General features: G+C 34.3%; 2 protein-coding genes across 3 annotated transcripts; one reads left to right on the top strand and one right to left on the bottom strand.

The window, feature by feature from the left end:
* The first annotated feature begins 1,003 nt into the window (after positions 1-1,003).
* Positions 1,004-8,947, top strand: LOC118276458 (uncharacterized). The gene is made up of 3 exons (XM_035594784.2): positions 1,004-1,165; positions 3,789-3,992; positions 8,663-8,947. Exons 1-3 carry the CDS (start codon positions 1,138-1,140, stop codon positions 8,719-8,721), a joined length of 291 nt encoding a protein of 96 aa, XP_035450677.1. The 5' UTR covers positions 1,004-1,137; the 3' UTR covers positions 8,722-8,947.
* A 1,647-nt stretch (positions 8,948-10,594) lies between these two features.
* Positions 10,595-21,299, bottom strand: LOC118276296 (uncharacterized). 2 transcript variants are annotated; one of them, XM_035594554.2, is made up of 3 exons: positions 21,036-21,299; positions 13,003-13,266; positions 10,595-12,680 (listed from the first exon to the last, which is right to left on the bottom strand). In XM_035594554.2, the coding sequence occupies exons 1-3, from the start codon at positions 21,076-21,078 to the stop codon at positions 12,649-12,651; spliced, it is 339 nt and encodes a 112-aa protein (XP_035450447.1). In that variant the 5' UTR covers positions 21,079-21,299; the 3' UTR covers positions 10,595-12,648. The 2 variants fall into 2 exon arrangements, with proteins under 2 accessions (XP_035450447.1, XP_035450448.1); XM_035594555.2 differs by lacking the exon at positions 21,036-21,299 and adding an exon at positions 13,565-13,952.
* Between the last annotated feature and the right edge of the window lie 8 nt (positions 21,300-21,307).

Below are 21,307 nucleotides of genomic sequence, written 5' to 3'. Positions count from 1 at the left end.
AGAGAAGTTCAGTGACATACACACTTACAGAAGAATTATATATATAAAGATAAGCTAAACAGGTACCTAAATAAAGAAAATAACAGTATATGGAAGAGATACCTATAGGCAGATAAATATACCAATATTAATACAAGTCTGATCTGTTCATAAAGAGACTATAACGGTGCCTGTAATAAATCTTGCCGCTGTTATCAAATGTATCTCAATAAAGTAACTGAGTCCCGCAACTGGTTTAATAACAAGCCGTTCATTGTCACTGTGTAGTCCACAAGCTTTGATTAAAACGGTTTCTAAGATTACTATTTATTCTTTAAGTCTACCGTTTATAAGAAATTGAATACAAAATGAAGAAGGAATGATAGGTCGTAGACGGCTTGGGACTGGTCTCTTTAGAGGACCTAGTGCTCCCTAAAAGGTGCTAACGCACATTTTTGGCTCAGGCCATTGCCAAGCCAAGTAGGTTTATGTGTGTATCTGAAAATCCTTAATTTTCATCAATACAGTGCCTACGTAAGTACATAAAAGCAGGAGAAGGAACTGGGTGGTTTTTAGTCAGTAAGAGTCTGACACTCCCTCTCGCCTCACCCAAGCCGGGAGAAGTCAATGGATGATTTTCCCCCCGCAAAAAGGCCTATTGTGGATAATCTACTCAAAACTTAAGCAAACCACACCATTGTGTGAGTCTAGATTGATGTCTACAGACATGAAGTTCATTTGAGAATATAAATGTGTTTGACTGCGTAGATAGATTATTGTAACGAACATAAAATATTACTTATCCACTGTGGGTGTAAGTGCCTACAATGTATCACAAACAAGTTTCAAGATTAAATAAAATCATTCAATAAAAAATAACTGTCTCTGAACAATGAACTACTAGCGTTAAAATCAACATATACCTATTACAGACTCGTACATTAAGTGAGTACTCATAAAACGCTGTACATTGCCGGTTTTAACTGGCGAGTGGGCAAAATTATCTAGAATGAGGAGTAATGGACGTGGAGTGTAAGATTTGCATCAATCACGGTCGTTGGGGCTCCCCACTAAGTTGATATAAAGCGGATTGGCTGGCCCTCTCGCCTGTTAGTTATTCGCATCTTGTGGTCAAACGCGGAATCGTGTGAAATAACAATGAAGGCAGCTACTTTGTTTGTTTTTGGTGAGTTTTATTTACCTTTTCTATAGAAAATATAAATTTTAAAACGTAGAAAACATTTCGAAAGTTTCTTAAATAAGTTTACATATATATAGATAGGTGATATGTTAGGTACATTCAATGTTATTATGTAGTTCAATGTTATCATTCATATGAACTTTTTGCTGGAAATTTTTGGACGGAGAGATATCATATTTTTTCCAGTTTAGTAAAAAATTGTGAACTGGTTTCGTATTGTTTGAATATATAAGTAGTGTTGTTATACTAGAGAGGACTTCTAAGAATTGTGTGTGCAAATATTGTTGATGTAGAAGGCTGCATCTAATTAGGGTTGAGGAAAAACCGGCGTTAGCAAGATATTATAAACTTAATACGACAGATAAATAAGGGTTATTTTTGATTAAACGTTAATAAAAAGGGCTAAGAGTCATCCCCTGCATTCAGAAGTAATAATATGGTCCTTTTAGCATAGCAACGCACTAGCAAACGTTAAAAACATATTTTAATTTAAAAAGCGCTTTATAACTGATAATATTTCCTATAATTTTTGACGAAACTTCGGTCAATATGAGTACCTAGATAGATTATATATTTTATTTAAATAACATAAATAATACTCTCCTTTGGTTTAGAAAACATCCTTTGGTTTGTAAAAGCCATGCAATTTTAGCATTATAAGATTTAAAACACTCCTTTTAATTTCATTATCACCATATTACAGAAGATCATCGACAGAAGTAGTACCTAGGTATAAACTGTTTACAACTCATCACACTCTTAGTCCTAATTCAAGTCCTACGTCATTCAAAAACTAGTACTCATTGGTGCAAAGTGGTCCCTCTTCCTGTCATTACCTAGATGACCATTTGACGACCTTAATGGCCTGGTTAAGGTCAGCTGCGTGTGCGCATGATCCTTTAACTAGATTACATGATGAGCTCTAAATACTTCCGTTTTGTTAAGGAGTTGTATAATTTTGAGACTTGTTATATTATACAGAGAGGTGATAATACAACTAATTTCATTTCATGTATTCATCCAGTTTTTTATTTATCGATGTTTTTGTAGACAGTTCGTAATTGTTGAATAAAATGTTAAATATTGCAGTAACTAGCCACTTTCGGACCAGGGACCTCAGGGCAAATTTTGTAGGAAATTAGTTGTATTATCACCTCCCAAGAGGAATACGTCGAAATACAAGTCACTCCGTATTGTTATTGTTTACTTTGTTTCTAGGGTTAACGTTGTTGTTGTTGTTTTGACATTAGCATTTGTGTATTATTGCCTATTGTGTTCCTGCAAGGAATAAACAGAGCTATTCTTAGGTATAGGTAGACCTTTCTCCTTCCTTAGAACTGTTCTTAGGTATACACCTTTCTCTTTCTTAAATTCCATGGAACAAGAATCACCCTTTTTTTTGAGGGGGAAAATCATCCAATGACTTCTCCCGCCTTGGGTAAGGCGAGAGGGAGTGTCAGACTCTTACTGACTAAAAACCACCCCGTTCCTTCTCCTGCTTTTCGACGCGGAGCTCCGGTAAACCCGCTAGGTAGTCCGCAGCTCCGGATCAGAAGAATCACCCTTGAGAGATCAAGCGCAGAGATACTGAAGAACAACATCATTAACCGAATAATCCTTGGAGGAGATGGCTCTAAATAGTTTGCCTAGTAACAATGACAATTTCTAAATATGTATTTATAGTTGTTAAGCTTACACTAATAAACACTATGTAGAATTAACTAAAGAAGAGATTGACCAGGTTCAATGGCAGATGGGTTGTTTTTCATGCTCTGTACACTGCAGTTGCACTTACTACGTACATGACCAACGAGGTCATTGAGGCAGGAAACAAGCAAAATTGTAATGAATCCTAATTCAAGTAATGACTCATCATGTAGGTCCCCATTTTTCTAGAACGTTCATATTGTTCACGTGAAGCGAATACAATGTGTTTGCAACTATTTTTTGTCTGTGATGATGAGGTATGTGGTAATGAAATTATATATTCAGTCTTACATCCTACTCCGAAATGCTAATTAACAACTAGTTTGTGTTTGCTAATATGGGTGTAATAGCAATTATCTTTTCTGTGGTTTCTTATACAATTTATTGAATGTGTTAATGGATTTTTGTATCTTGCATAAAATATTTTATCTTATTTGCAGTAGGTACCAATCCCAAAAAATCTCACATTTTAAACTTGTTTTTCAATTGTTACGTAGATTGTCTAAAACACTCATAAAATACTTCTGTGTGTGGTATGATGCTGTAAAGATTGACATTGAGATAACAAAATATATTTTCAATTAATAGTTCCTTACTTCAATTAAGCATGCAAACAGCAAACATGGTACTTATAACTTGGTAACATGTACATTACTTTTGGTACAATACATATATGTACCTACCTAATTATAAAACGAACGTACCTGACAATAACAAACCAATTTATTGACATTCGAATCAGGTTCAACTTCAAAGTCAAAGCATTTATTTCAATTAAACCAGATACAGGCACTTTTGAAACATCAAAAATAGAATTGTCCATCACTGAATCTGCTGTTCTGTTACTAAAGCTGCTCATATGCTCAAACAAGATCCTAACTACCTGGCTATCGTGTTCCAGCTCTGGTGATAGTGGCGGTGTCCTGTCGTCCAGACAAGCCTGACCTCAAGCAAGTCAAGGCTGAGGCGGCTCGCAAGAAGGCGTGCATGCACGACTGCAGCTCAGTTGCACTGGACCCCATCTGCGCCGGCAAGACTGGCGAGAAACCCAAGTCCTTCGGCAATGAATGCGTCATGAACAACTACAACTGTGAACACCATGATAGTAAGTAGCTTTACCTTTAAAATAAGATTATGAAGATAATTGTCTTCATTAATTTGATCATTAGTCAAAAGTTAGGAATTTATAGTCAAGAAAGTTTTGAAAGTCAAGGAAAGATCTTTAGAAAGATAGCTATTAATTTTAGAAAGTATTTGAGGTAATAAAATGTATTAAGAAGTCTTCAGATAAAAAGGTTTACCTAATGTTATGCAACAGTACTTGTTCCTCATGTAAATAAAAAACAAAACAACATCAATACAAATTATGCAACCTCGCGTTTATTGTGACAACTGCACAACATCTGCAGCTGTGTAACGTAAACATTGCATAATAAGAAAAGCCTTGCTCACCCTTTTTTGGGTGACAACATAAATATACGATTTGTTTATTTATTTCCAATAAAGGATATGAACATAAGGTATGAAATGATGTAAAAGTAAAACTTAGTGGCTGGCAAAACGATAAGATGGTAGCTAGTTCAGTAGATATGTACAAAACCTTTATCTTATATATAAAATTCTCGTGTCACAAAGTTAGTCTCCAAACTCCTCCGAAACGGCTCGACCGATTCCTCTGAAATTTGGTAAGCATATTGAGTAGGTCTGAGAATCGGCTAACATCTATTTTTCACACCCCTAAATAATAAGGGTGGTCCACCCCTCAATTTTTTTTTTTCATTTTTTCGACAAAATTTTTTTTATTTTTTTTTTATGATACGGTATTCAAAAATACATACAACCCTAAGTTTTTGCCCTTCTATCACCAACCCCTATTTTTTATTAATCATTTTAGTAATTTAATTATCTTATATATAAAATTCTCGTGTCACAAAGTTAGTGTCCAAACTCCTCCGAAACGGCTCGACCGATTCCTCTGAAATTTGGTAAGCATATTGAGTAGGTCTGAGAATCGGCTAACATCTATTTTTCACACCCCTAAATAATAAGGGTGGTCCACCCCTCAAATTTTTTTTTTCATTTTTTCGACAAAATTTTTTTTATTTATTTTTTTATGATACGATATTTAAAAATACATACAACCCTAAGTTTTTGCCCTTCTATCACCAACCCCTATTTTTTATTAATCATTTTAGTAATTTAATTAATTTTTAAAATTTTCCGCGCTTTTACTCTGGATACTCATTGGCCAGACTATATCGGTGTAACTACCCAGTGAACAACGCGGAGTGGGGATGAGACCGAAGCCGGTCTCCTGTTTCTCTCACTCCCTCCACAGTTGTCGGCCATCATTAATGTTTATGTGTGTTTATGCATCAAACTTAGTAGTGACGTTTACTGTCAGTGTATCTCTCATTATTAATTATAAATAATACTAATAATAACTCTCTTAAATTAATTATACAATTAATCCTGACGGAGTGTGCAACATAAAAAAACAATCGTCCATGGCCACCGTGCTGAAACAATGTAAAATTATCATCTGGGATGAATGTACTATGGCGCACAAACATTCACTTGAGGCGTTGAACAGGACGTTAAAAGATATCAAAAACAACGACAAACTATTTGGCGGCACTCTGTTAGTCCTTTCAGGTGATTTCAGGCAAACACTTCCTGTCATTCCACGTTCAACATACGCTGATGAGATTAATGCTTGCTTAAAATCATCTACACTGTGGCGTAATGTTGAAAAAGTACAGCTGAAAGTAAATATGCGCGTTCAAATGCTTCAAGATCCATCCGCTGAAACATTCTCAAAACAACTTCTAGATATCGGTGATGGAAAAGTAACTATAGATGAGACTGGATGCGTAAAATTACCGACAGATTTTTGCACAATCGTTGACTCACAAGACACTCTCATTAATAAAATATTTCCCGATGTACACACACAGTACTTAAATCATGAGTGGCTTGCAGAAAGAGCAATTTTAGCGGCAAAAAATGTAGACGTTGACAATTTGAATCTGAAGATACAACAGTTATTGCCAGGGAACTTGGAATCATATAAATCTATTGACACAGTTTGCGATGCGAGCGAATCTGTAAATTTTCCGACAGAGTTTTTGAACTCACTGGATTTGCCAGGTGTGCCACCGCATAATTTACAATTAAAGGTTGGATCTCCGATTATCTTGCTTCGCAATTTGAACCCGCCACGGCTGTGCAACGGTACGCGATTGGTCATTCGAAAATTAATGAAGAACGTCATCGAAGCTAGCATTTTAAGTGGAAAGTTCCGAGGTGAAAACATATTAATACCACGGATTCCTATAATACCTACGGATGTGCCAATTCAATTAAAACGTGTTCAGTTTCCAGTTCGATTGGCATTTGCCATGACCATCAATAAATCCCAAGGCCAAACGATGTCGGTTTGTGGTTTAGATTTAAGCACGCCATGTTTTTCACACGGACAATTATACGTAGCATGCTCACGAGTGGGTAAACCATCAAGTTTGTTTGTGTTAGCTAAAGATGGGCTAACAAAAAATATTGTTCACGCTGTAGCATTAAGAGACTGATATTTTTTGATAGTGTTACCGTTCTTATCGAATAATGATACGTATATATATATTACAGAAATAAATTATGATGAATTATTAATAAATATAGTGCTTGGCGTTTGTTATTTCTATATTCCCTTATCGTTCACAGCATTACACACCTATTTCGTGCATATACCACATCCTTACACACTTAAAATAGGTTAGTTATTTTCTGTCGGCACTAGAAAGTACATAGAAATTGTTTATATGGCAAAACAACGTTTGCCGGGTCAGCTAGTACATGTATAAAATAAGAAGAAAATAATAGAATACAATATTTTGATTACAACATGAACTTTAACAATGTACTATAGAGCAAAAGGGTCGATAAACTTCAATATACTCATATACATAAAAAAAAACTTGACTATGACATAGTCCCCTATAAGTTTCTTTTAAAGGTCAGTTAAAAAAAGTTCATTGTTGGGTTGTTAACAAATTACATTATCGATTTTGCGTCGTAATCGAAATGTTTCCACATTCAGAGCTTGTTCAATGGAAAAGTACAATAACAGAGACATGGTTATATTCATTTATTATAACAAAGGCGTGTCGGTGGCCCATGATTTTGCGAAACTGTTCTGTAATATGGGTAAATACCCCATACCCATAACTGTTGGTACAGTCACTAATAAAATCAGTTCATACAAAGATCATTGACATGCATTGTTAACAGATTTAAAAGAGAGTTTTTTTAAAACATAACATTTTCGTAGTTTAACCTTTCGTCATTCGTTCGTAGTGCATTTTATGAAACCAATTCTTATGTATGGAGTCATGTTAAATAAATAGTTTAAATAAATTATAATTATCTAATTCTGATGATATTAACGTAGGTAAAGGACAAACAAATCTAAAATATGTGTTCTATAAATATCCTATAATTATCTATTGTTTAATTAACTAAACAAAATTCTTCTTTTTTCGAACTGCACGCCACACGCGTCTATAGCAGTGGTTCTTTTAGTAAACGAACTGTATTTAGGTAGCCTTTGAAACTTTCAAACAAAAATTATACAAGCTTGTTGTATACAATATACATGTACATACCAGTAAATTAAAAACGTAACACTATAAAAATACAATTTACAACAGAGCCTATATAAACCTGTGGCCAGCTAGGTGTGACGCGGCATGTAACCGTGGTAATGGCAACCATTGTGCCTGACCGGAATGTGACTCACAAAGTCACTACATTTTGTTATTTTAATTTTACATAACAAGGTATAAAGTGTACCTATACCTGGTGATTATTGTATGAGGATGTTTTTTTAATAGTCATAGAAAATTGTTCGAATTGCTTATGACATTAACCTCTTGTATGCCACGTGTGTATATAATAGAAAACACATTGTGTCTCGCGTATATCTGCGCTCCCGGGGTATAACATGGATAAATCGATATCGATATCGCGATATATCAGATCAGTCCTATAAAAAAAGGAATCAAAGAAATGGTATCAAAAAAAAGTATTAAGAAAAGGAGTACGTTTTCATAAAACTTTTAGTTACTTTTAGGACTTATATTAACTAACTGAACTTTTTGTGACTGGTATATTACTAGGTCGTCACTTGAATCTGACAATATTTTCTTTATTCAAAATAAGCAACGTGTATATTAATTATTCTTAACAGTTGAGCCAATGCCAAGTGTAAATGTGCTAAAAGTTACACCTATAGATATTTGTACGATGTGGTTCTTAGAAAACACCATCCTATAATACTAGAACTAGGAAATAACAGGGGCAATGAACTTATTGAACAAGTTTTTGAGACAGCAAACATGTCAGACGTCTAGTCGATAAATATGTGGGTGTACTAAAATAACCATGTTCTACTTTTTTATAGATTCTTGTCTAGAAAAGTTTTTAAGCTAGATTGTCTTGATAAACTACTGACATTAATATAACATCTTTACTAAGTTTTTGGTATTCATAATGGATTGTATGTTAAAAAAATGTTAGAAAATTAACATCGTTTCATATAACAGTATTTCTAGATAAGCTAGAAATATACCTGTCTCTTGTTCTCTTGTTATATGGGACAACCTCTTGTTATATGTTTAACCCAAAGGGGTGTATAGAAACTACGATGACTAAAACATTACTGCGTTCCTTTAGAAATAAAAAATATAGTATTGTAACACATTTTTATTTATTTTCCAGCTCTCCACAAGATCAGCAAGGGTCAGTGTGCTGGCTCCGACGGTATCCGCCTCTCTTAAACCAGAGATGAAACCTGAGGAGGATGTCAACCGCTTTCCATGACTGCATTTTATTAAAAATATATATTTGTTTGTAATTGTCTTTGCTTATCGACTAACATCAAAGAAGCTGTGATTAAAATAAGCGTTTAGCTGTGTACTCTCAGATCTAATGTGTGTTTTACTTTTGTAATTGGCGTATTTAGTACGTATTATATTATTAAAACTATGTAAGTTTAATTAATTATTCATTGTTTTATTTGTAAGGGAAACCTCTGACACTGTATATAAAGGGAAGGCTCATATCTGACATATTTTTAAGCCGGCACACGAACAAACGAATCACCTGATGGTAAGCAATAGCCACCGCCTGTCGATCATCCCAGAAACACCAGAAGCGTTACAAGTGCGTTGCCAGCCTTTTGGGGGTTAGACATTAAAATGTTTGTTTACTAACTCACTCACGTACCTAGTAATAACAAATTACTGAAAACCACTACAATTTAAAAAATAATATATGTGTAGTAATGACGAGTTCTTCAAAAAACGCTGTCCTATTTCCTTTCGTCCTCATTTCCTTTTCTTGTGGAACATCTTTGATAACACAAAGGTGTAAAGTACTTTCTTCAGCTTAACGCTACCTCCTTTGTAATATACTCTTGGAACAGCTCTGTCCTGAATTTTCCTTTCTTTAGTTGTTTAAACTGTCTAGTTGGTTGTAAGCTCCTGTTAAATATGTGTTTTCTTTTACAATTAGGTCAGGAAGAGTTTGATTGCTTTGTTAATTTCGGAGTGAATTACAATATTGTGTGTGTTCAATCTTGCAATAAAATACGGAACATAACCCATTTTTATCTCAGAGTTTGGTGACTTTGAGTTTTTTTAAGAGACTCAGTAAGAAATCGTGTTCCAGGTTAGTAAAGATTGCAGAAAACCGTTGAATGCATGAGCCCTCCAACCAACTGATTTTGAAGTCATTGGGGATCTCACAAACGAATTAGATAAAAACCTAAGTGGACGCCTTAGGGTTGATTGCTACTGTCTTATGAAGATGATAGTAAATAATGATTATAGTCTTACTAATGTAATTACTCCACAAAAATGCAAACGTATGCAACTATCAACGCAATACGGTCACATGATACAACGCGTACCAAAGATATAAACAAATGATATCAGCTAGATAGCGCACTATGTTTGTTATCCCGGATTATCGGGTATTTACTTCACTTCTGACATTACCTAGATCTGAGGTCATGAGGGCGGGCGTGGCCTACATGTCGTGACATAGACTGCTTGTCGCCTATACACGTATAGTAGAACGAATCAGTCACGTTTTTATGGTAAAATTCTGTTATTTGATATTTCGAAAATAGTGTCACGTCGAGCTCAACTTTTCATCTGTGATATAGAGGGTGAGCTTATTGCTTTATACTGGACACAAATTCAGACTCTGAGCTATTGAATAATTAAATGAATGAGTTTTTGAATAATTGAAAATATTCCAATAATATTTTATCCGATCCGTGACTTCATTACCACACTATTATGTATGATTCCCGAATGTTGGGTTAGATTAAGCTAGGTTTAAAAAGTTCAGCCCTAACCCAAACCTAAACGACATTAATCTTTTAGTGTTGAGTTTTTTAAAGAAGGCCATTTCACCCGATGTCTCTGCATCCTTCATCAATCAGCATATATGTCTTCACAGGGGTTGTGGACCTCTCTCTTATATACAAGGATTAGAAGATTAGAAAAAAATAAGCATTTTATTGGTTTTTCTCCTAACGGCGTTGTAAGTGCGCCCTCTTACACCCACCCTGCTGTCGGTGCACATGAGAATGGGTTTCATGAAAGCATGTATAGTAAAATATAACAATAAATAAAAATCAAATTCTGTACATTGTAAAATCTTTATTGAAGCTAAATTTTGTCTATGATGACATTGTTGCAACTGGCACTGGCCAGTCTATAAACAGTCATGAAGATCCGTACTTTGTACAAAATAAATAAAAAAAATATTGACTTACACAGTAACCTTACAAATACAAACATTACTAGAGTATTTTATTTTATTTGAACATGACTTTGGCATTAATTTTAAAACTACTTACACACTAATTTTCTTAAGGTATTAAGATTAAAATTTGGAATTTGTAGGAACTTTTCGACCAAAGTCTTAGTGCTAATATTTAAAAGTATCGAACATATATCTCCAAAAATATTTGTTGGTTTGATGTCCTTTCAAATTGTAAATTACAATGCTTTTACAGATCACTCGTATATTTTAGAATATTGCACAATAATCCTTAATATCATCAATTTGAAAGAGTATTTGAAAATATCGTGGTGACCCGGAGGTTTAAGCATGATAGTGCGGGTTCAAAACCTACCAATGGAAATACCAATGTGACTTTTTCCGATTTATCTGTACTTTCTGAGATTTTTTAGAAACCACTGGCAAACGGCGAAGAAACCTGGACTTATGTTTCTAATTATGAGTTTGAAATCACTAACTCGCATTGAGCAAGCACAGTTTTAATGCTTCAATCTTTTCCGAGAAGGCCTTTGGCCAGCAGCAACTTTCTTTCACGTCGCTACGAAGTGTTGTTCTGGTCAGATTTTTTTATAGAGCTGGAGAGAAGTGATATAGGTTACATTTTGTTATTTGACCGTGGTTAAAACATCGAAGCAACGCAACGCTAAGAAAGCTAGTAGGTACATAAAAATAATTCTAATTCTAAATCAAAATATACTGCAGCAGGAAAACTTCACAAGACAACCTCTTGTGAAATTGTGTCCTTGATCTTTTTATCGAATTAGTTTTTCGAAGTGTGCTACTGCCCTTTAAATCTACCACAGAGATTAAACCAAATATAACAAATAATATTATCAATTTTCATCAGCATATACATAAAGCAATGTTCATTATCTTGGTTAAAAATCTAGAAATCCTGCTTTTAAAGCTTTGGCCATCAAAGATATCATACCAACATATGCAGGCAAATTAGACTAAATTATCATACGTTATTACAAGAACAGTATTTTTTAGAGCGTAAGCATTATATTACCTGAATACCTTATATTACCACGTCACATATTGCTATTAATAATGGGTAGTTCATTAAAATCAATCAGATATATGCAATCCACAAATTTGTAAACCAAAAAGGGTTCAGAATATAAACTTCGATACAATATTGTAAGTACATCCTAGCTTAATTAGCGATTTTGAGCTTAAGCGTTTATAATAAGAATATTATAACTTTCGTGAGACATACTAAATTAACTATTATGTTATCGGCTTACTCATTACTCAGTAGCAGCGCGACAATCGCCGCGTCGTATGTCGCGGAATGCTGGTTATGAATATGAGCTTCTAGCATAGCTTGAAACTGGTCGAGTCCTCGTCAAACAGTTATGTGAGTAAACCGATAATATAATAATTAATTAAGCGTTCTTTATACATACATTAGATTTTTAGATCAAAACAGGTACATACTAAATATATCTCTGACTACCATCACAGTTTACCCAACTCAAAACAGTACGATAATGCAAATATTTCGCGCCACGAACAACGGCAGCCATCTTGAAAATGGGACGCATGACAGCTGACATTTGAGTTGTCAATTTCTGGCTTATTCGGATGACACTGTGACATTTAAGACCTTTTCAATTTATTATTGAGGTCAATGTTGACGTCACTTTATTTTGGTAGCAAGCATTTGCCGATATCGATTTAAATGAAGAAATATTTTAAGCGTGATGAGGAAGAAATTGTGACGTCATTTTGACTACTGTTATGAGACAGATGCTGTGCTAATTTGACACTAAATAGTAATACATATAGTTGAACATTAATATAGCGACCGTCCTCAGGCTGTGCGGTACGTAATGCTTACACTTATGTGAGAACCAATGCACTTTGCGTGTTCTGGCGCCGCATCAGCATTCTCCGAGACCCGTGATCGCGTAATCTGGAATGAGAAAAATGGCGGTCATAATTTAGATGTTAAAAGTATTATGTGATGTTAGCGTTGTACAAGGAATACTACGTTGATCTATCAGTTTTATCCGATTCTAGGAGAAGTAATATTTTTACAATTAGCATTGATTTTTAGGAGGTTTCAGCTTGTCTAGTTACAGATCCACTATCTTATATTTACAAAAAATGTGTTACCAAAATTGACCTAACCAGTCTCGTGACACCAGTTGACATTATAGTTGTTTAGGAAAGATAAAGAGAATTCAAAAATTCATTAAACATAATTACTAAGAGTTGTAAAAACGGTAACTTACACGTGCTCTCGCGACATGAGACCTCTTCTAATTCGCACAAGGTTTCAAACGTCCGAGCAGTTCCCGTAGCATCGAAAGCACACACTGGTCCTGCTGGTGGTGACGCACATCTGCCGGCACAGAGAGGAGGAGGGACGCCCTCCCTCACTCGTGCCCTCATCAGCTCAGCCGGCGCCCTCATGTCAGCAGCCTCCCCGATGTCATTGGCGTCACCGATGCGGGATGGCAGGAACGGGACGCTGGCTGGTTGTACTTCGTTCCATGCTGGAAAGATGAGGAATTTCGGATAAGTGTCTGGTATATCATAAGTTGGTAAAAAGAAGTTCAACTCTTATAAGGAGAATGGATTGAAATTGAGTATATCTATTTTTAATTAGAGTTAAATAATTATGTAAATAAAAGTTGATTTGAATCAATATGAATACTGACAGTATTATTGTTTTAATAAAAACAGGATTTGAATTAAAAAGATAAGAAAATAATCAATACATAACGGTAAAAGACAAACGTTAAACAACGGAGACATAAACAATGACTAAATAAAACTATGACATAATTTGACCTGCAACCAAACAAACGCAAATCTCCATCAAAACAAAGCGCGCGCGCCGCTCAACTCATTCGCGATAACTGCTTAACCGATGATAATAAAATTAATGGGGACATAAACGTAGCTTAATTGTTTCTTGTTTTATTCCATTATTGTTTTTCAACAGTTGTTCTTGATTAATGTTTGACATTTCATTTGACCTCTCAATCTAATCAGTGTTATTTATTTTCCTAAACTTTTCCTGTGATCTCATCCTCATATTACGCATTTGTGATGTCCTATCGGCTCCGTACAATATGTAAACATTGTTTGTAATGCATAGTGCACACGCCCCTTCTCATTGACTCGTATTTGATGGACAAACATGCTTAGGAATGTCGCTTATTTGTTAAACAACTGTTTCCTGGACACTTAGTGGAATCACAAGAGTCTTAGAAATAGTTATTATCGTATAATACCCGTCAAACTCCGGCATTATTTTGTCACGATGGAGATGAAGTTCGCACATCGTCTTTTTCTAATTTATTTAACAATCAACACCAACTCCTTCATTCTTAGTCTTATGTCACGTACTTTCTTCTAAATATACATTATTAAAACTAAATGAAGGGCAAATACCGAATGAGAAATAAAAAGAGCGAACTTCCCCTGACCACGACAAAATATTACTATAGTTTGTGCCGGGAACTATACAAAGATTACTTTGTATATGTTTGCACATTGCACTTTAATCATTGTTTAGAGTTACGAGTTATTACGTTCTAAACTTTGGTCTAGTGTATAGGTCAATTGGAAATGACTTAGCATTAGTCTTTATCTTTTAATTGCAATGAAAAGTGCTTTGAACTAATCTATACTTATTAGTACACAGAGATGCATATCAAACTATGCAAAACCAATATAAAATGAACATTGAATGTGCGGAAAGATCATACAGTATGAAGATCACTCATATGACTTAAATGGAACTACAAGTATTACTAGTCCACAGAAGTATAATATTATAATACAACAAAATATTTCAACTTAAGAGATAATTAAATTAATCAAGTATTAAATTCTGTATGAACAGCTCCATGTACTTTGACCATAGAAGAGCTGTAATGTTGTAGGTTGTCTAGGAATGTTACAACTCATAAAGAAAAAATGCTTTGTTTGTTATTGAAAAAAAATACATAGTTATGTGGTTTAAATTAAGTCATATGAGATTTTCCCATACGGTATAAAGCGGGATCATGATAAAATGGTTTTTATTGCTCGACGCATAGGCGTTGTGTAATGTGTTTGATCAAATTGTTGTTTACATTTTTTCTATATTTATTTGTAAAACTGTAATTTATCATTGTATTCACTAGCGGGCATCGTTGACCTTGATAAGAGGTTAAGGTTTCCATTAAATGAAGTGAAGGAAATATTCCATGGCCACTTTTGTTACATTATTATTTATTGTAAGGCAGGTATTACAATGAAAGTTGATCACATGTGCTCACTTTATTGAAATTGATGTAACTTGCCACAATTTTTATTGCACGTATCTAGTTATACATAATTATACTCGATATTGACTGCATTCTGATTTAAAGTCAACGTATAGTTTCATAGTTAAATTATTTTATAAAATCTTATTACATTTGTAACGTCGCGTTCTACGCGCGCCTCAAAGAGCCATCAGACCACTACAGATGGGGTCTAGTAGGGCTGATGCCTGATCCGGAGCTGCGGACTACCTAGCGGATTTACTTTACCGGGGCTCCGCCTTGAAAAGCAAGAGGAGGAACAGGGTGGTTTGTAGACAGTAAGAGTCTGACACTCCTTCCCACCTCGCTCAAGGCGGGAGAAGTCATTGGTGATTTTCCCCCGTCAGAAAGAAGCCGATTAAAATACATACAAAAGGGTATCTTATACTTCGTTCATACTGTGAAATGATACGTAATTTCACTTTATTACCAAAATATCCTTATCTATTCCCTATGACCTTACATTGCCCAATGGCTACATAAACATCGTACGACCTTCCTCCACGCCCAATCCAACAGTCCATTAAAAAGTTATCAGAAATCCGAAGCGATCCGTAGCATTGTAGATAAAACAATTGCATAACATCCAATGATGCTTCACACTGTCAACTGCGCAGTGACCCAGGATGAAGTGTTTAACAAATTATGACTCTCACTGCCGTACTTAGAGAAATTTAATGAATACTTTAATTATTCCTTAGTAACGATATTGATCCGAAAACAATTACTAAGTAACCATTGTATGAATCCCATTTAGTTTGTTTACCTTATAGTTAATGATTGTATGTATGTGTCTTGCAACAGAGTTTTGAAGCAGATATCTTTAATCAATTGAGCTTAAACTTTGTATAGATACCCGCTTAGTTTGCATGATAATAAATGCTTAGCTGAATTCAAATCATCTAAAAGCTTGTTGTGAGATTTAGGTATACTTTAATATCTAGATTTTTTTTACTTGGTGTTACCAATTGGCGCTATCAAGATGAATTCAACGATACCTAACACGTTTAATTCCATCAAGTCGTAGCATACAAATACAGACACTGAAAACACAACCCTCTTTGTGGCAGTCGGGTAAAAATCCAAAGCGATCCATAGCATTGTAGATAAAACAATTGCATAATATCGAATGAAGCTTCACTATTAACTGCGTAGTGACCCAGGATGGAGTAATGACTATGATTTTTTTATCATACTATGTCGGTTTGGTTTCCAGAAAGGGTAATATCAAGATAAGGGTCACTTCCTCAGTGACTCACCGGTTGTACTACGCGTTAAATAATTAGGTATGTGACTAATCTCTGTGTTGATTGTCGTATGTTGAATTTCCCAGGCTATAGTAACTTGTATGTATGTGTTGTTGAGGTTTTTGCTATATGTGTGTGGTTTATTTTATGGATCGTTTAATGATGTAGTTGTAGTCACTAGTAAGTATTAAATATGGGGTTTTACATTAACTATGACGTCAAAGTAGATATTAAGTAGATACTATGTAACTTTGTCCTAAAAACAACGGTATTTTGATCCTATTTTTCATTTACAGTTTTATTTTTAAAATAGCTTCTAGTTCCCGTGTGATAAATAGCATCCTATCACTCAAGTCAGTCCGTCCAATAGTTTCAGCGTGATTGACGGACAAATATCCAAACATTCAAACATCCGAACAAAAAAACTATTTAACTAATTTATAATGTGTATCATTAAGTATAGTATAGTGTGATATTTTTAAGAAGTAAAAGTCATATACCTCTATTTACCCTAGGTAAATAGAATTTACATATTTACCCCATATTTTTAGAAAAAAGGGTTTATGACATCAACAAGTTAATCGATAGTAATGACAAAATCCGGTTAGAACTAGTTTACCTACATTAGAAACGATATATTTGAGTAAATCGCGTCCAAATTAATATTTAATTAGTATATTAATAATGCATTGTGGTGCAATCAACTGGGTTAACGGATGTATTAATACAAATGTTATATACTATGCCATTGATAATGTATATAACACTGTATATAATAATTATGTATTATTTATTGAATTACGAGTTTACGTTAATTTTTATGAGAAATATATCTTAAGTACCTAAACGTTATTTTCCTTTAAAACTATATTAATGTTAAGTTTGAAAATAATTTAATTTTAAAGAATTATAAAAGTATTTTATTTATTTTATATGAAGGAGGTTTTATGTTTAACTAGCATTAACTAACGTGTAACATAAAAATAATTATTCGAATCGGAATAGTAGTTCAGGAGATTAGCGCGATCAAATAAACAAACAAATTCTTTAACTGTATATAAGATTATCTTCATAATGACTACTGAAGCACCCTCCAGACCAGAATTGTATAATTTGGCTTTCCAATATCTGTGGTTAACTAGATTAGACAGAAACTTCACGACATGTATGTTGTATGTATGAATGTATATAATATACGACAAAGTCGTGGGTGGATAGCTAGTAAAAAATCTCAAGCTGCTTTAAGACTTCCTGGTAGACAAATACGTACGAATAGCTATGCATTGCAACTACAGTCGACTATCGTTATATCAAACTATCGATAATTCGAACGTCTCTCTATAATTCCAAGTTATGAAGAGGTCTCTAGAAAATCTCTTCTAATTTTGAAACACTTGGTAATTCGAACGAAGAAAATAATTCTACGTAATCAACTACGTGACTTTTTAAAACAGTTGCGACATTTTGACAGAGATAAATTTAAAATTTCGGATTATTGATATTTCGATCATTCACTAATTCGAAATATTTTAAGAGTCCTTCCAGTGTCGAATTAACAAGAGGCGACTGTATTTGATTTTAACACATCTAATTGAAATATTTATTATTTCTTTCAACGTATAAATGTCAATGGGGGCAAGTCACATTTAAAGAATGTGACTGCATTGAAGTCCTATATAGTACATATAACTTCCTGTAGGCTAGAAAAAATAAGAAATTGTTTGTTGTAATTATTAAAGTTAGAATAGTTATTTTTATTAATCTAACTTAGTAGCACGTGTGTCTGATATCTCAATGTTTTTGACTAATAAACTATATGTATATTTTAAAATCAAACAAATTAATAATAATATTCTTCATTATGTTTAAAATAATGCTTTATTTCCTGGTCTTCAGTTAAAATCTGTCACATGACAGATAGTTTCAAGTTAAGATTCGATCACGTGTGCACTAGTTCATTGACTTAGACTTTACAATTACTATATTGCAGGCTATCTGGTGGCTTGTGCCTTGAGATAAGCCTGATGTCATATTATGCTGACGATTTACAACCGGAGGAATATGACCCGGACATGTGGATACATGATGATGCAGACTTGGTAGTCTACAGTCCACTGCAGGCTATTAACCTCCTTATGTTTGCTTAATATTGTAACTTGTTACATGTGTAATAAGAGTGTTTTTGTAATGGGATTAAGTATAGAGGTGAGAATAAAGCCGTCGCCGCTTGTCTCACATTTTTGAGCTAGTTAATTGTTTGAGTTTTAATGATAAGTTCTAAAATAAGAGACCAAACATAGTCTTGAATAAAGCATATTGTTTCAGATTGTCACGTTAAGAAAAAAAACTTGAATATTTCGTAGTGGGCCCACTTTTAGCTACGCCGTAGCTGCTACGGCGTAGGCGTAGACTACGTTTTTCTTTGGCAACAGATTAAATGAAATAAATAATGATTACGTTAATGCAATGTTAAATATAAACATTAAAAGATTGTTGATAGGCAATGTTTAATACGTGTAGCACATACAGGCACATAAACATATGTACACAGATAAGATCGATAGTATTTTTAATAACGTCACACCTTTTATCCCCAGGTCACGTTAATATATACAACATCAGCTTATTATTTAATGTTATGAATCTCATGTAATAGGAGGTGACCCTATGACATTATACCGGGCACAAAAACCCAATAATACTGTTTCTAATCCGGGAATCGAACTTAAAACTTCTTGTTCTTTTTGTGAGCATTAGACCAACGAGGCAGTATCTATCACACATACATAGATAGATCTTATCACGTCATCACTCATCATTTATCCATATATGTAATCTGTGGTTCCTTTATAAAAACACTGGCCGTAAAAAATTGGCTGTATGACAGAGATAATTTGTCGATGATTAGTGTTTTTGTGTCAATGTAGTAGTTTGGTTTTGATTGGTATGATGATGAGATTTGTTTTGACCAATCTTTACTCATGTTATTCTTCTATGTCATGTGTGGTTGTCATTTGTTTATTTGTTTTTATGTACAACCTTATCTAAAAGCATGTTAAGCTTAGTCAGATTTGATGACAGGTCTTCTCCTGTGGCCACAAGTGAGAAAGAAAGAAAAAATATTTATTTCACACTAAAAAAAAAACAATGGTAAAATGACGATGTGAAATGGGACCAGTTCAGCATGTGCAAGACAGGGCCTTGCGCTGGTATTTCACTGGCCCCAAGTGAAATATACGTAAATAATGTCGACTTAAACCTTTGACTAAGTGATTCAGAATCAACATTGTCAAAACTCAAAGTCCATGTATCACGAAGTCCCGATTTCTGAAACAGTCCCGAAGCAATGACCAACAGCAGGATATTCATTTATTCTCAGAATGGGAAACTAACGTCATATTACTAATCAATGTTCTACGAAGTGTCTATTTATAGACTGTGGGCCTCCTCTACAAAACAAGTGGTACCTATAATCAACACGCTTGGCAGGGTTTTCTTTATACTTAATAGGCTGCCTGGTGATAGGCGATGATTAAAGCGAGTAGGGTGGATTGGAGATCGAGAAACAGCGTTCTCTGATGTTCTTTGTTAATTAATGTAGTCTGGGTTCTTGAGAAGAATAAGGATGGTGACAAGATGTCGTGGTGGCTCGGATGTTTAAGATGCCCGCTTCTCATGCATGCGAGCGCGGTTTTCAAAACTACCATCGACAAGCATCAATGTGACATTTTCCGAATTATATGTACTTTCTAAGGCTATAATAAGATACCGCTGACAAACGGCGAAGGAAAAAATCGTGAGGAAAAATTTCTAAATATACATTGGAAATCATCAACCCGCATTGATTGATCAAGCGTGGTGATAAATGCTTAAACCTTCTCCGTGCGAGGAGTGTGTGGCTTTGTGCCTTTAGTCAGCAATCACCACTTTATATGGGATGTGATGTGATGTGAAAAATGTATTCTAGTCTGAATGAATGAAGTACATAAATGGTTGAAATTGAGATGATTTTCGCAGTAGTGAGTGTAAAGTGATTGCAGTCACCGTCGTCCGTATGTCTGCCCTATGATCGATTACTCACAGCTAATAATAAATGTGCGCTGCCCTCGGTGGGCGTGTTACGATAACCTTAGGCTCAAGCCGCCAAACGGTCTAATGTTTCACTCGATTCTACTTCAAGTAATCGTCTTTGTGTTGCTTCATAGTAAATATGAGATCTTTGTAATGTTTTGGGCTTTTACTAGATCAGGTTATGTTATTTCTTAGAGGCACATGTGTTGATGAGTTGCTTTTGTTACAGATATAGTACCTATGTAAGATATTTTAGTTGTAAACTGTGATCTTTGAAAGCAAGCGACTGAGTACATAGTGTATTGTAGTGGTGACAATAATAAATCCTTTCACAATTCAAACAAAGAAATAATACAATGTTTACGAGTTTTTATGAAATAACATCATTGAATAACAATTAACTAAAATAATATCTGTATTTCTATATCCTTTTATGGCAAATTAAATTAAAAGCTTCAAACAGTTTTCCTTATACACAGTATTATAGGTTAATTTCAAGCATGATCTAAGGTGTAATAATGATGTTTATATAAACCTGATTTTATAAAACATCTTTTTCCTCATTCGTTTGATTAAAAAGCAACAACAAAGAAGTAAAAACATTTAAATGATTCCATTAAAAAGATAAAATATCACTGTATAACTCACCAGCAACTAAAACTAGGCACAATAAAAACTTCCCGTTTAACATTTCCAACTAATTCAGTCCAAATATTGGAGACACCACTGTCGCGACACTACTATTATTAAAACCTCTTTAGATACTTTTATTTTTTATCTGTAGCAAGCAAAATTCGAACGCCTGTCAAAAGTGTTCGAAGATTTGAATTGTTTTTTTTTTTTTTATTGTAAGCGACGTTGTATAGAACTTATCTGTTCACTGGTGCATCAGTGACTGTTCCAGGATGGGCGGAAGGGGG

This window comes from Spodoptera frugiperda, chromosome 31, assembly GCF_023101765.2.
Source record: "Spodoptera frugiperda isolate SF20-4 chromosome 31, AGI-APGP_CSIRO_Sfru_2.0, whole genome shotgun sequence".
Lineage (NCBI taxonomy): Eukaryota > Metazoa > Arthropoda > Insecta > Lepidoptera > Noctuidae > Spodoptera > Spodoptera frugiperda.
This window is presented reverse-complemented; position numbering and strand designations above follow the sequence as displayed.

Excerpts from the sequence above, each read along its gene's own strand:
- LOC118276458 (XM_035594784.2), top strand. The coding sequence starts at position 1,138 with ATGAAGGCAGCTACTTTGTTTGTTTTTG. Across the intron at positions 1,166-3,788 it reads AGCTACTTTGTTTGTTTTTG|CTCTGGTGATAGTGGCGGTG; the intron begins GTGAGTTTTATT and ends ATCGTGTTCCAG. Across the intron at positions 3,993-8,662 it reads CAACTGTGAACACCATGATA|CTCTCCACAAGATCAGCAAG; the intron begins GTAAGTAGCTTT and ends TTTATTTTCCAG.
- LOC118276296 (XM_035594554.2), bottom strand. The coding sequence starts at position 21,078 with ATGTTAAACGGGAAGTTTTTATTGTGCCTAGTTTTAGTTGCTG. Across the intron at positions 13,267-21,035 it reads GTGCCTAGTTTTAGTTGCTG|CATGGAACGAAGTACAACCA; the intron begins GTGAGTTATACA and ends TCATCTTTCCAG. Across the intron at positions 12,681-13,002 it reads CTCATGTCGCGAGAGCACGT|ATTACGCGATCACGGGTCTC; the intron begins GTAAGTTACCGT and ends TTCTCATTCCAG.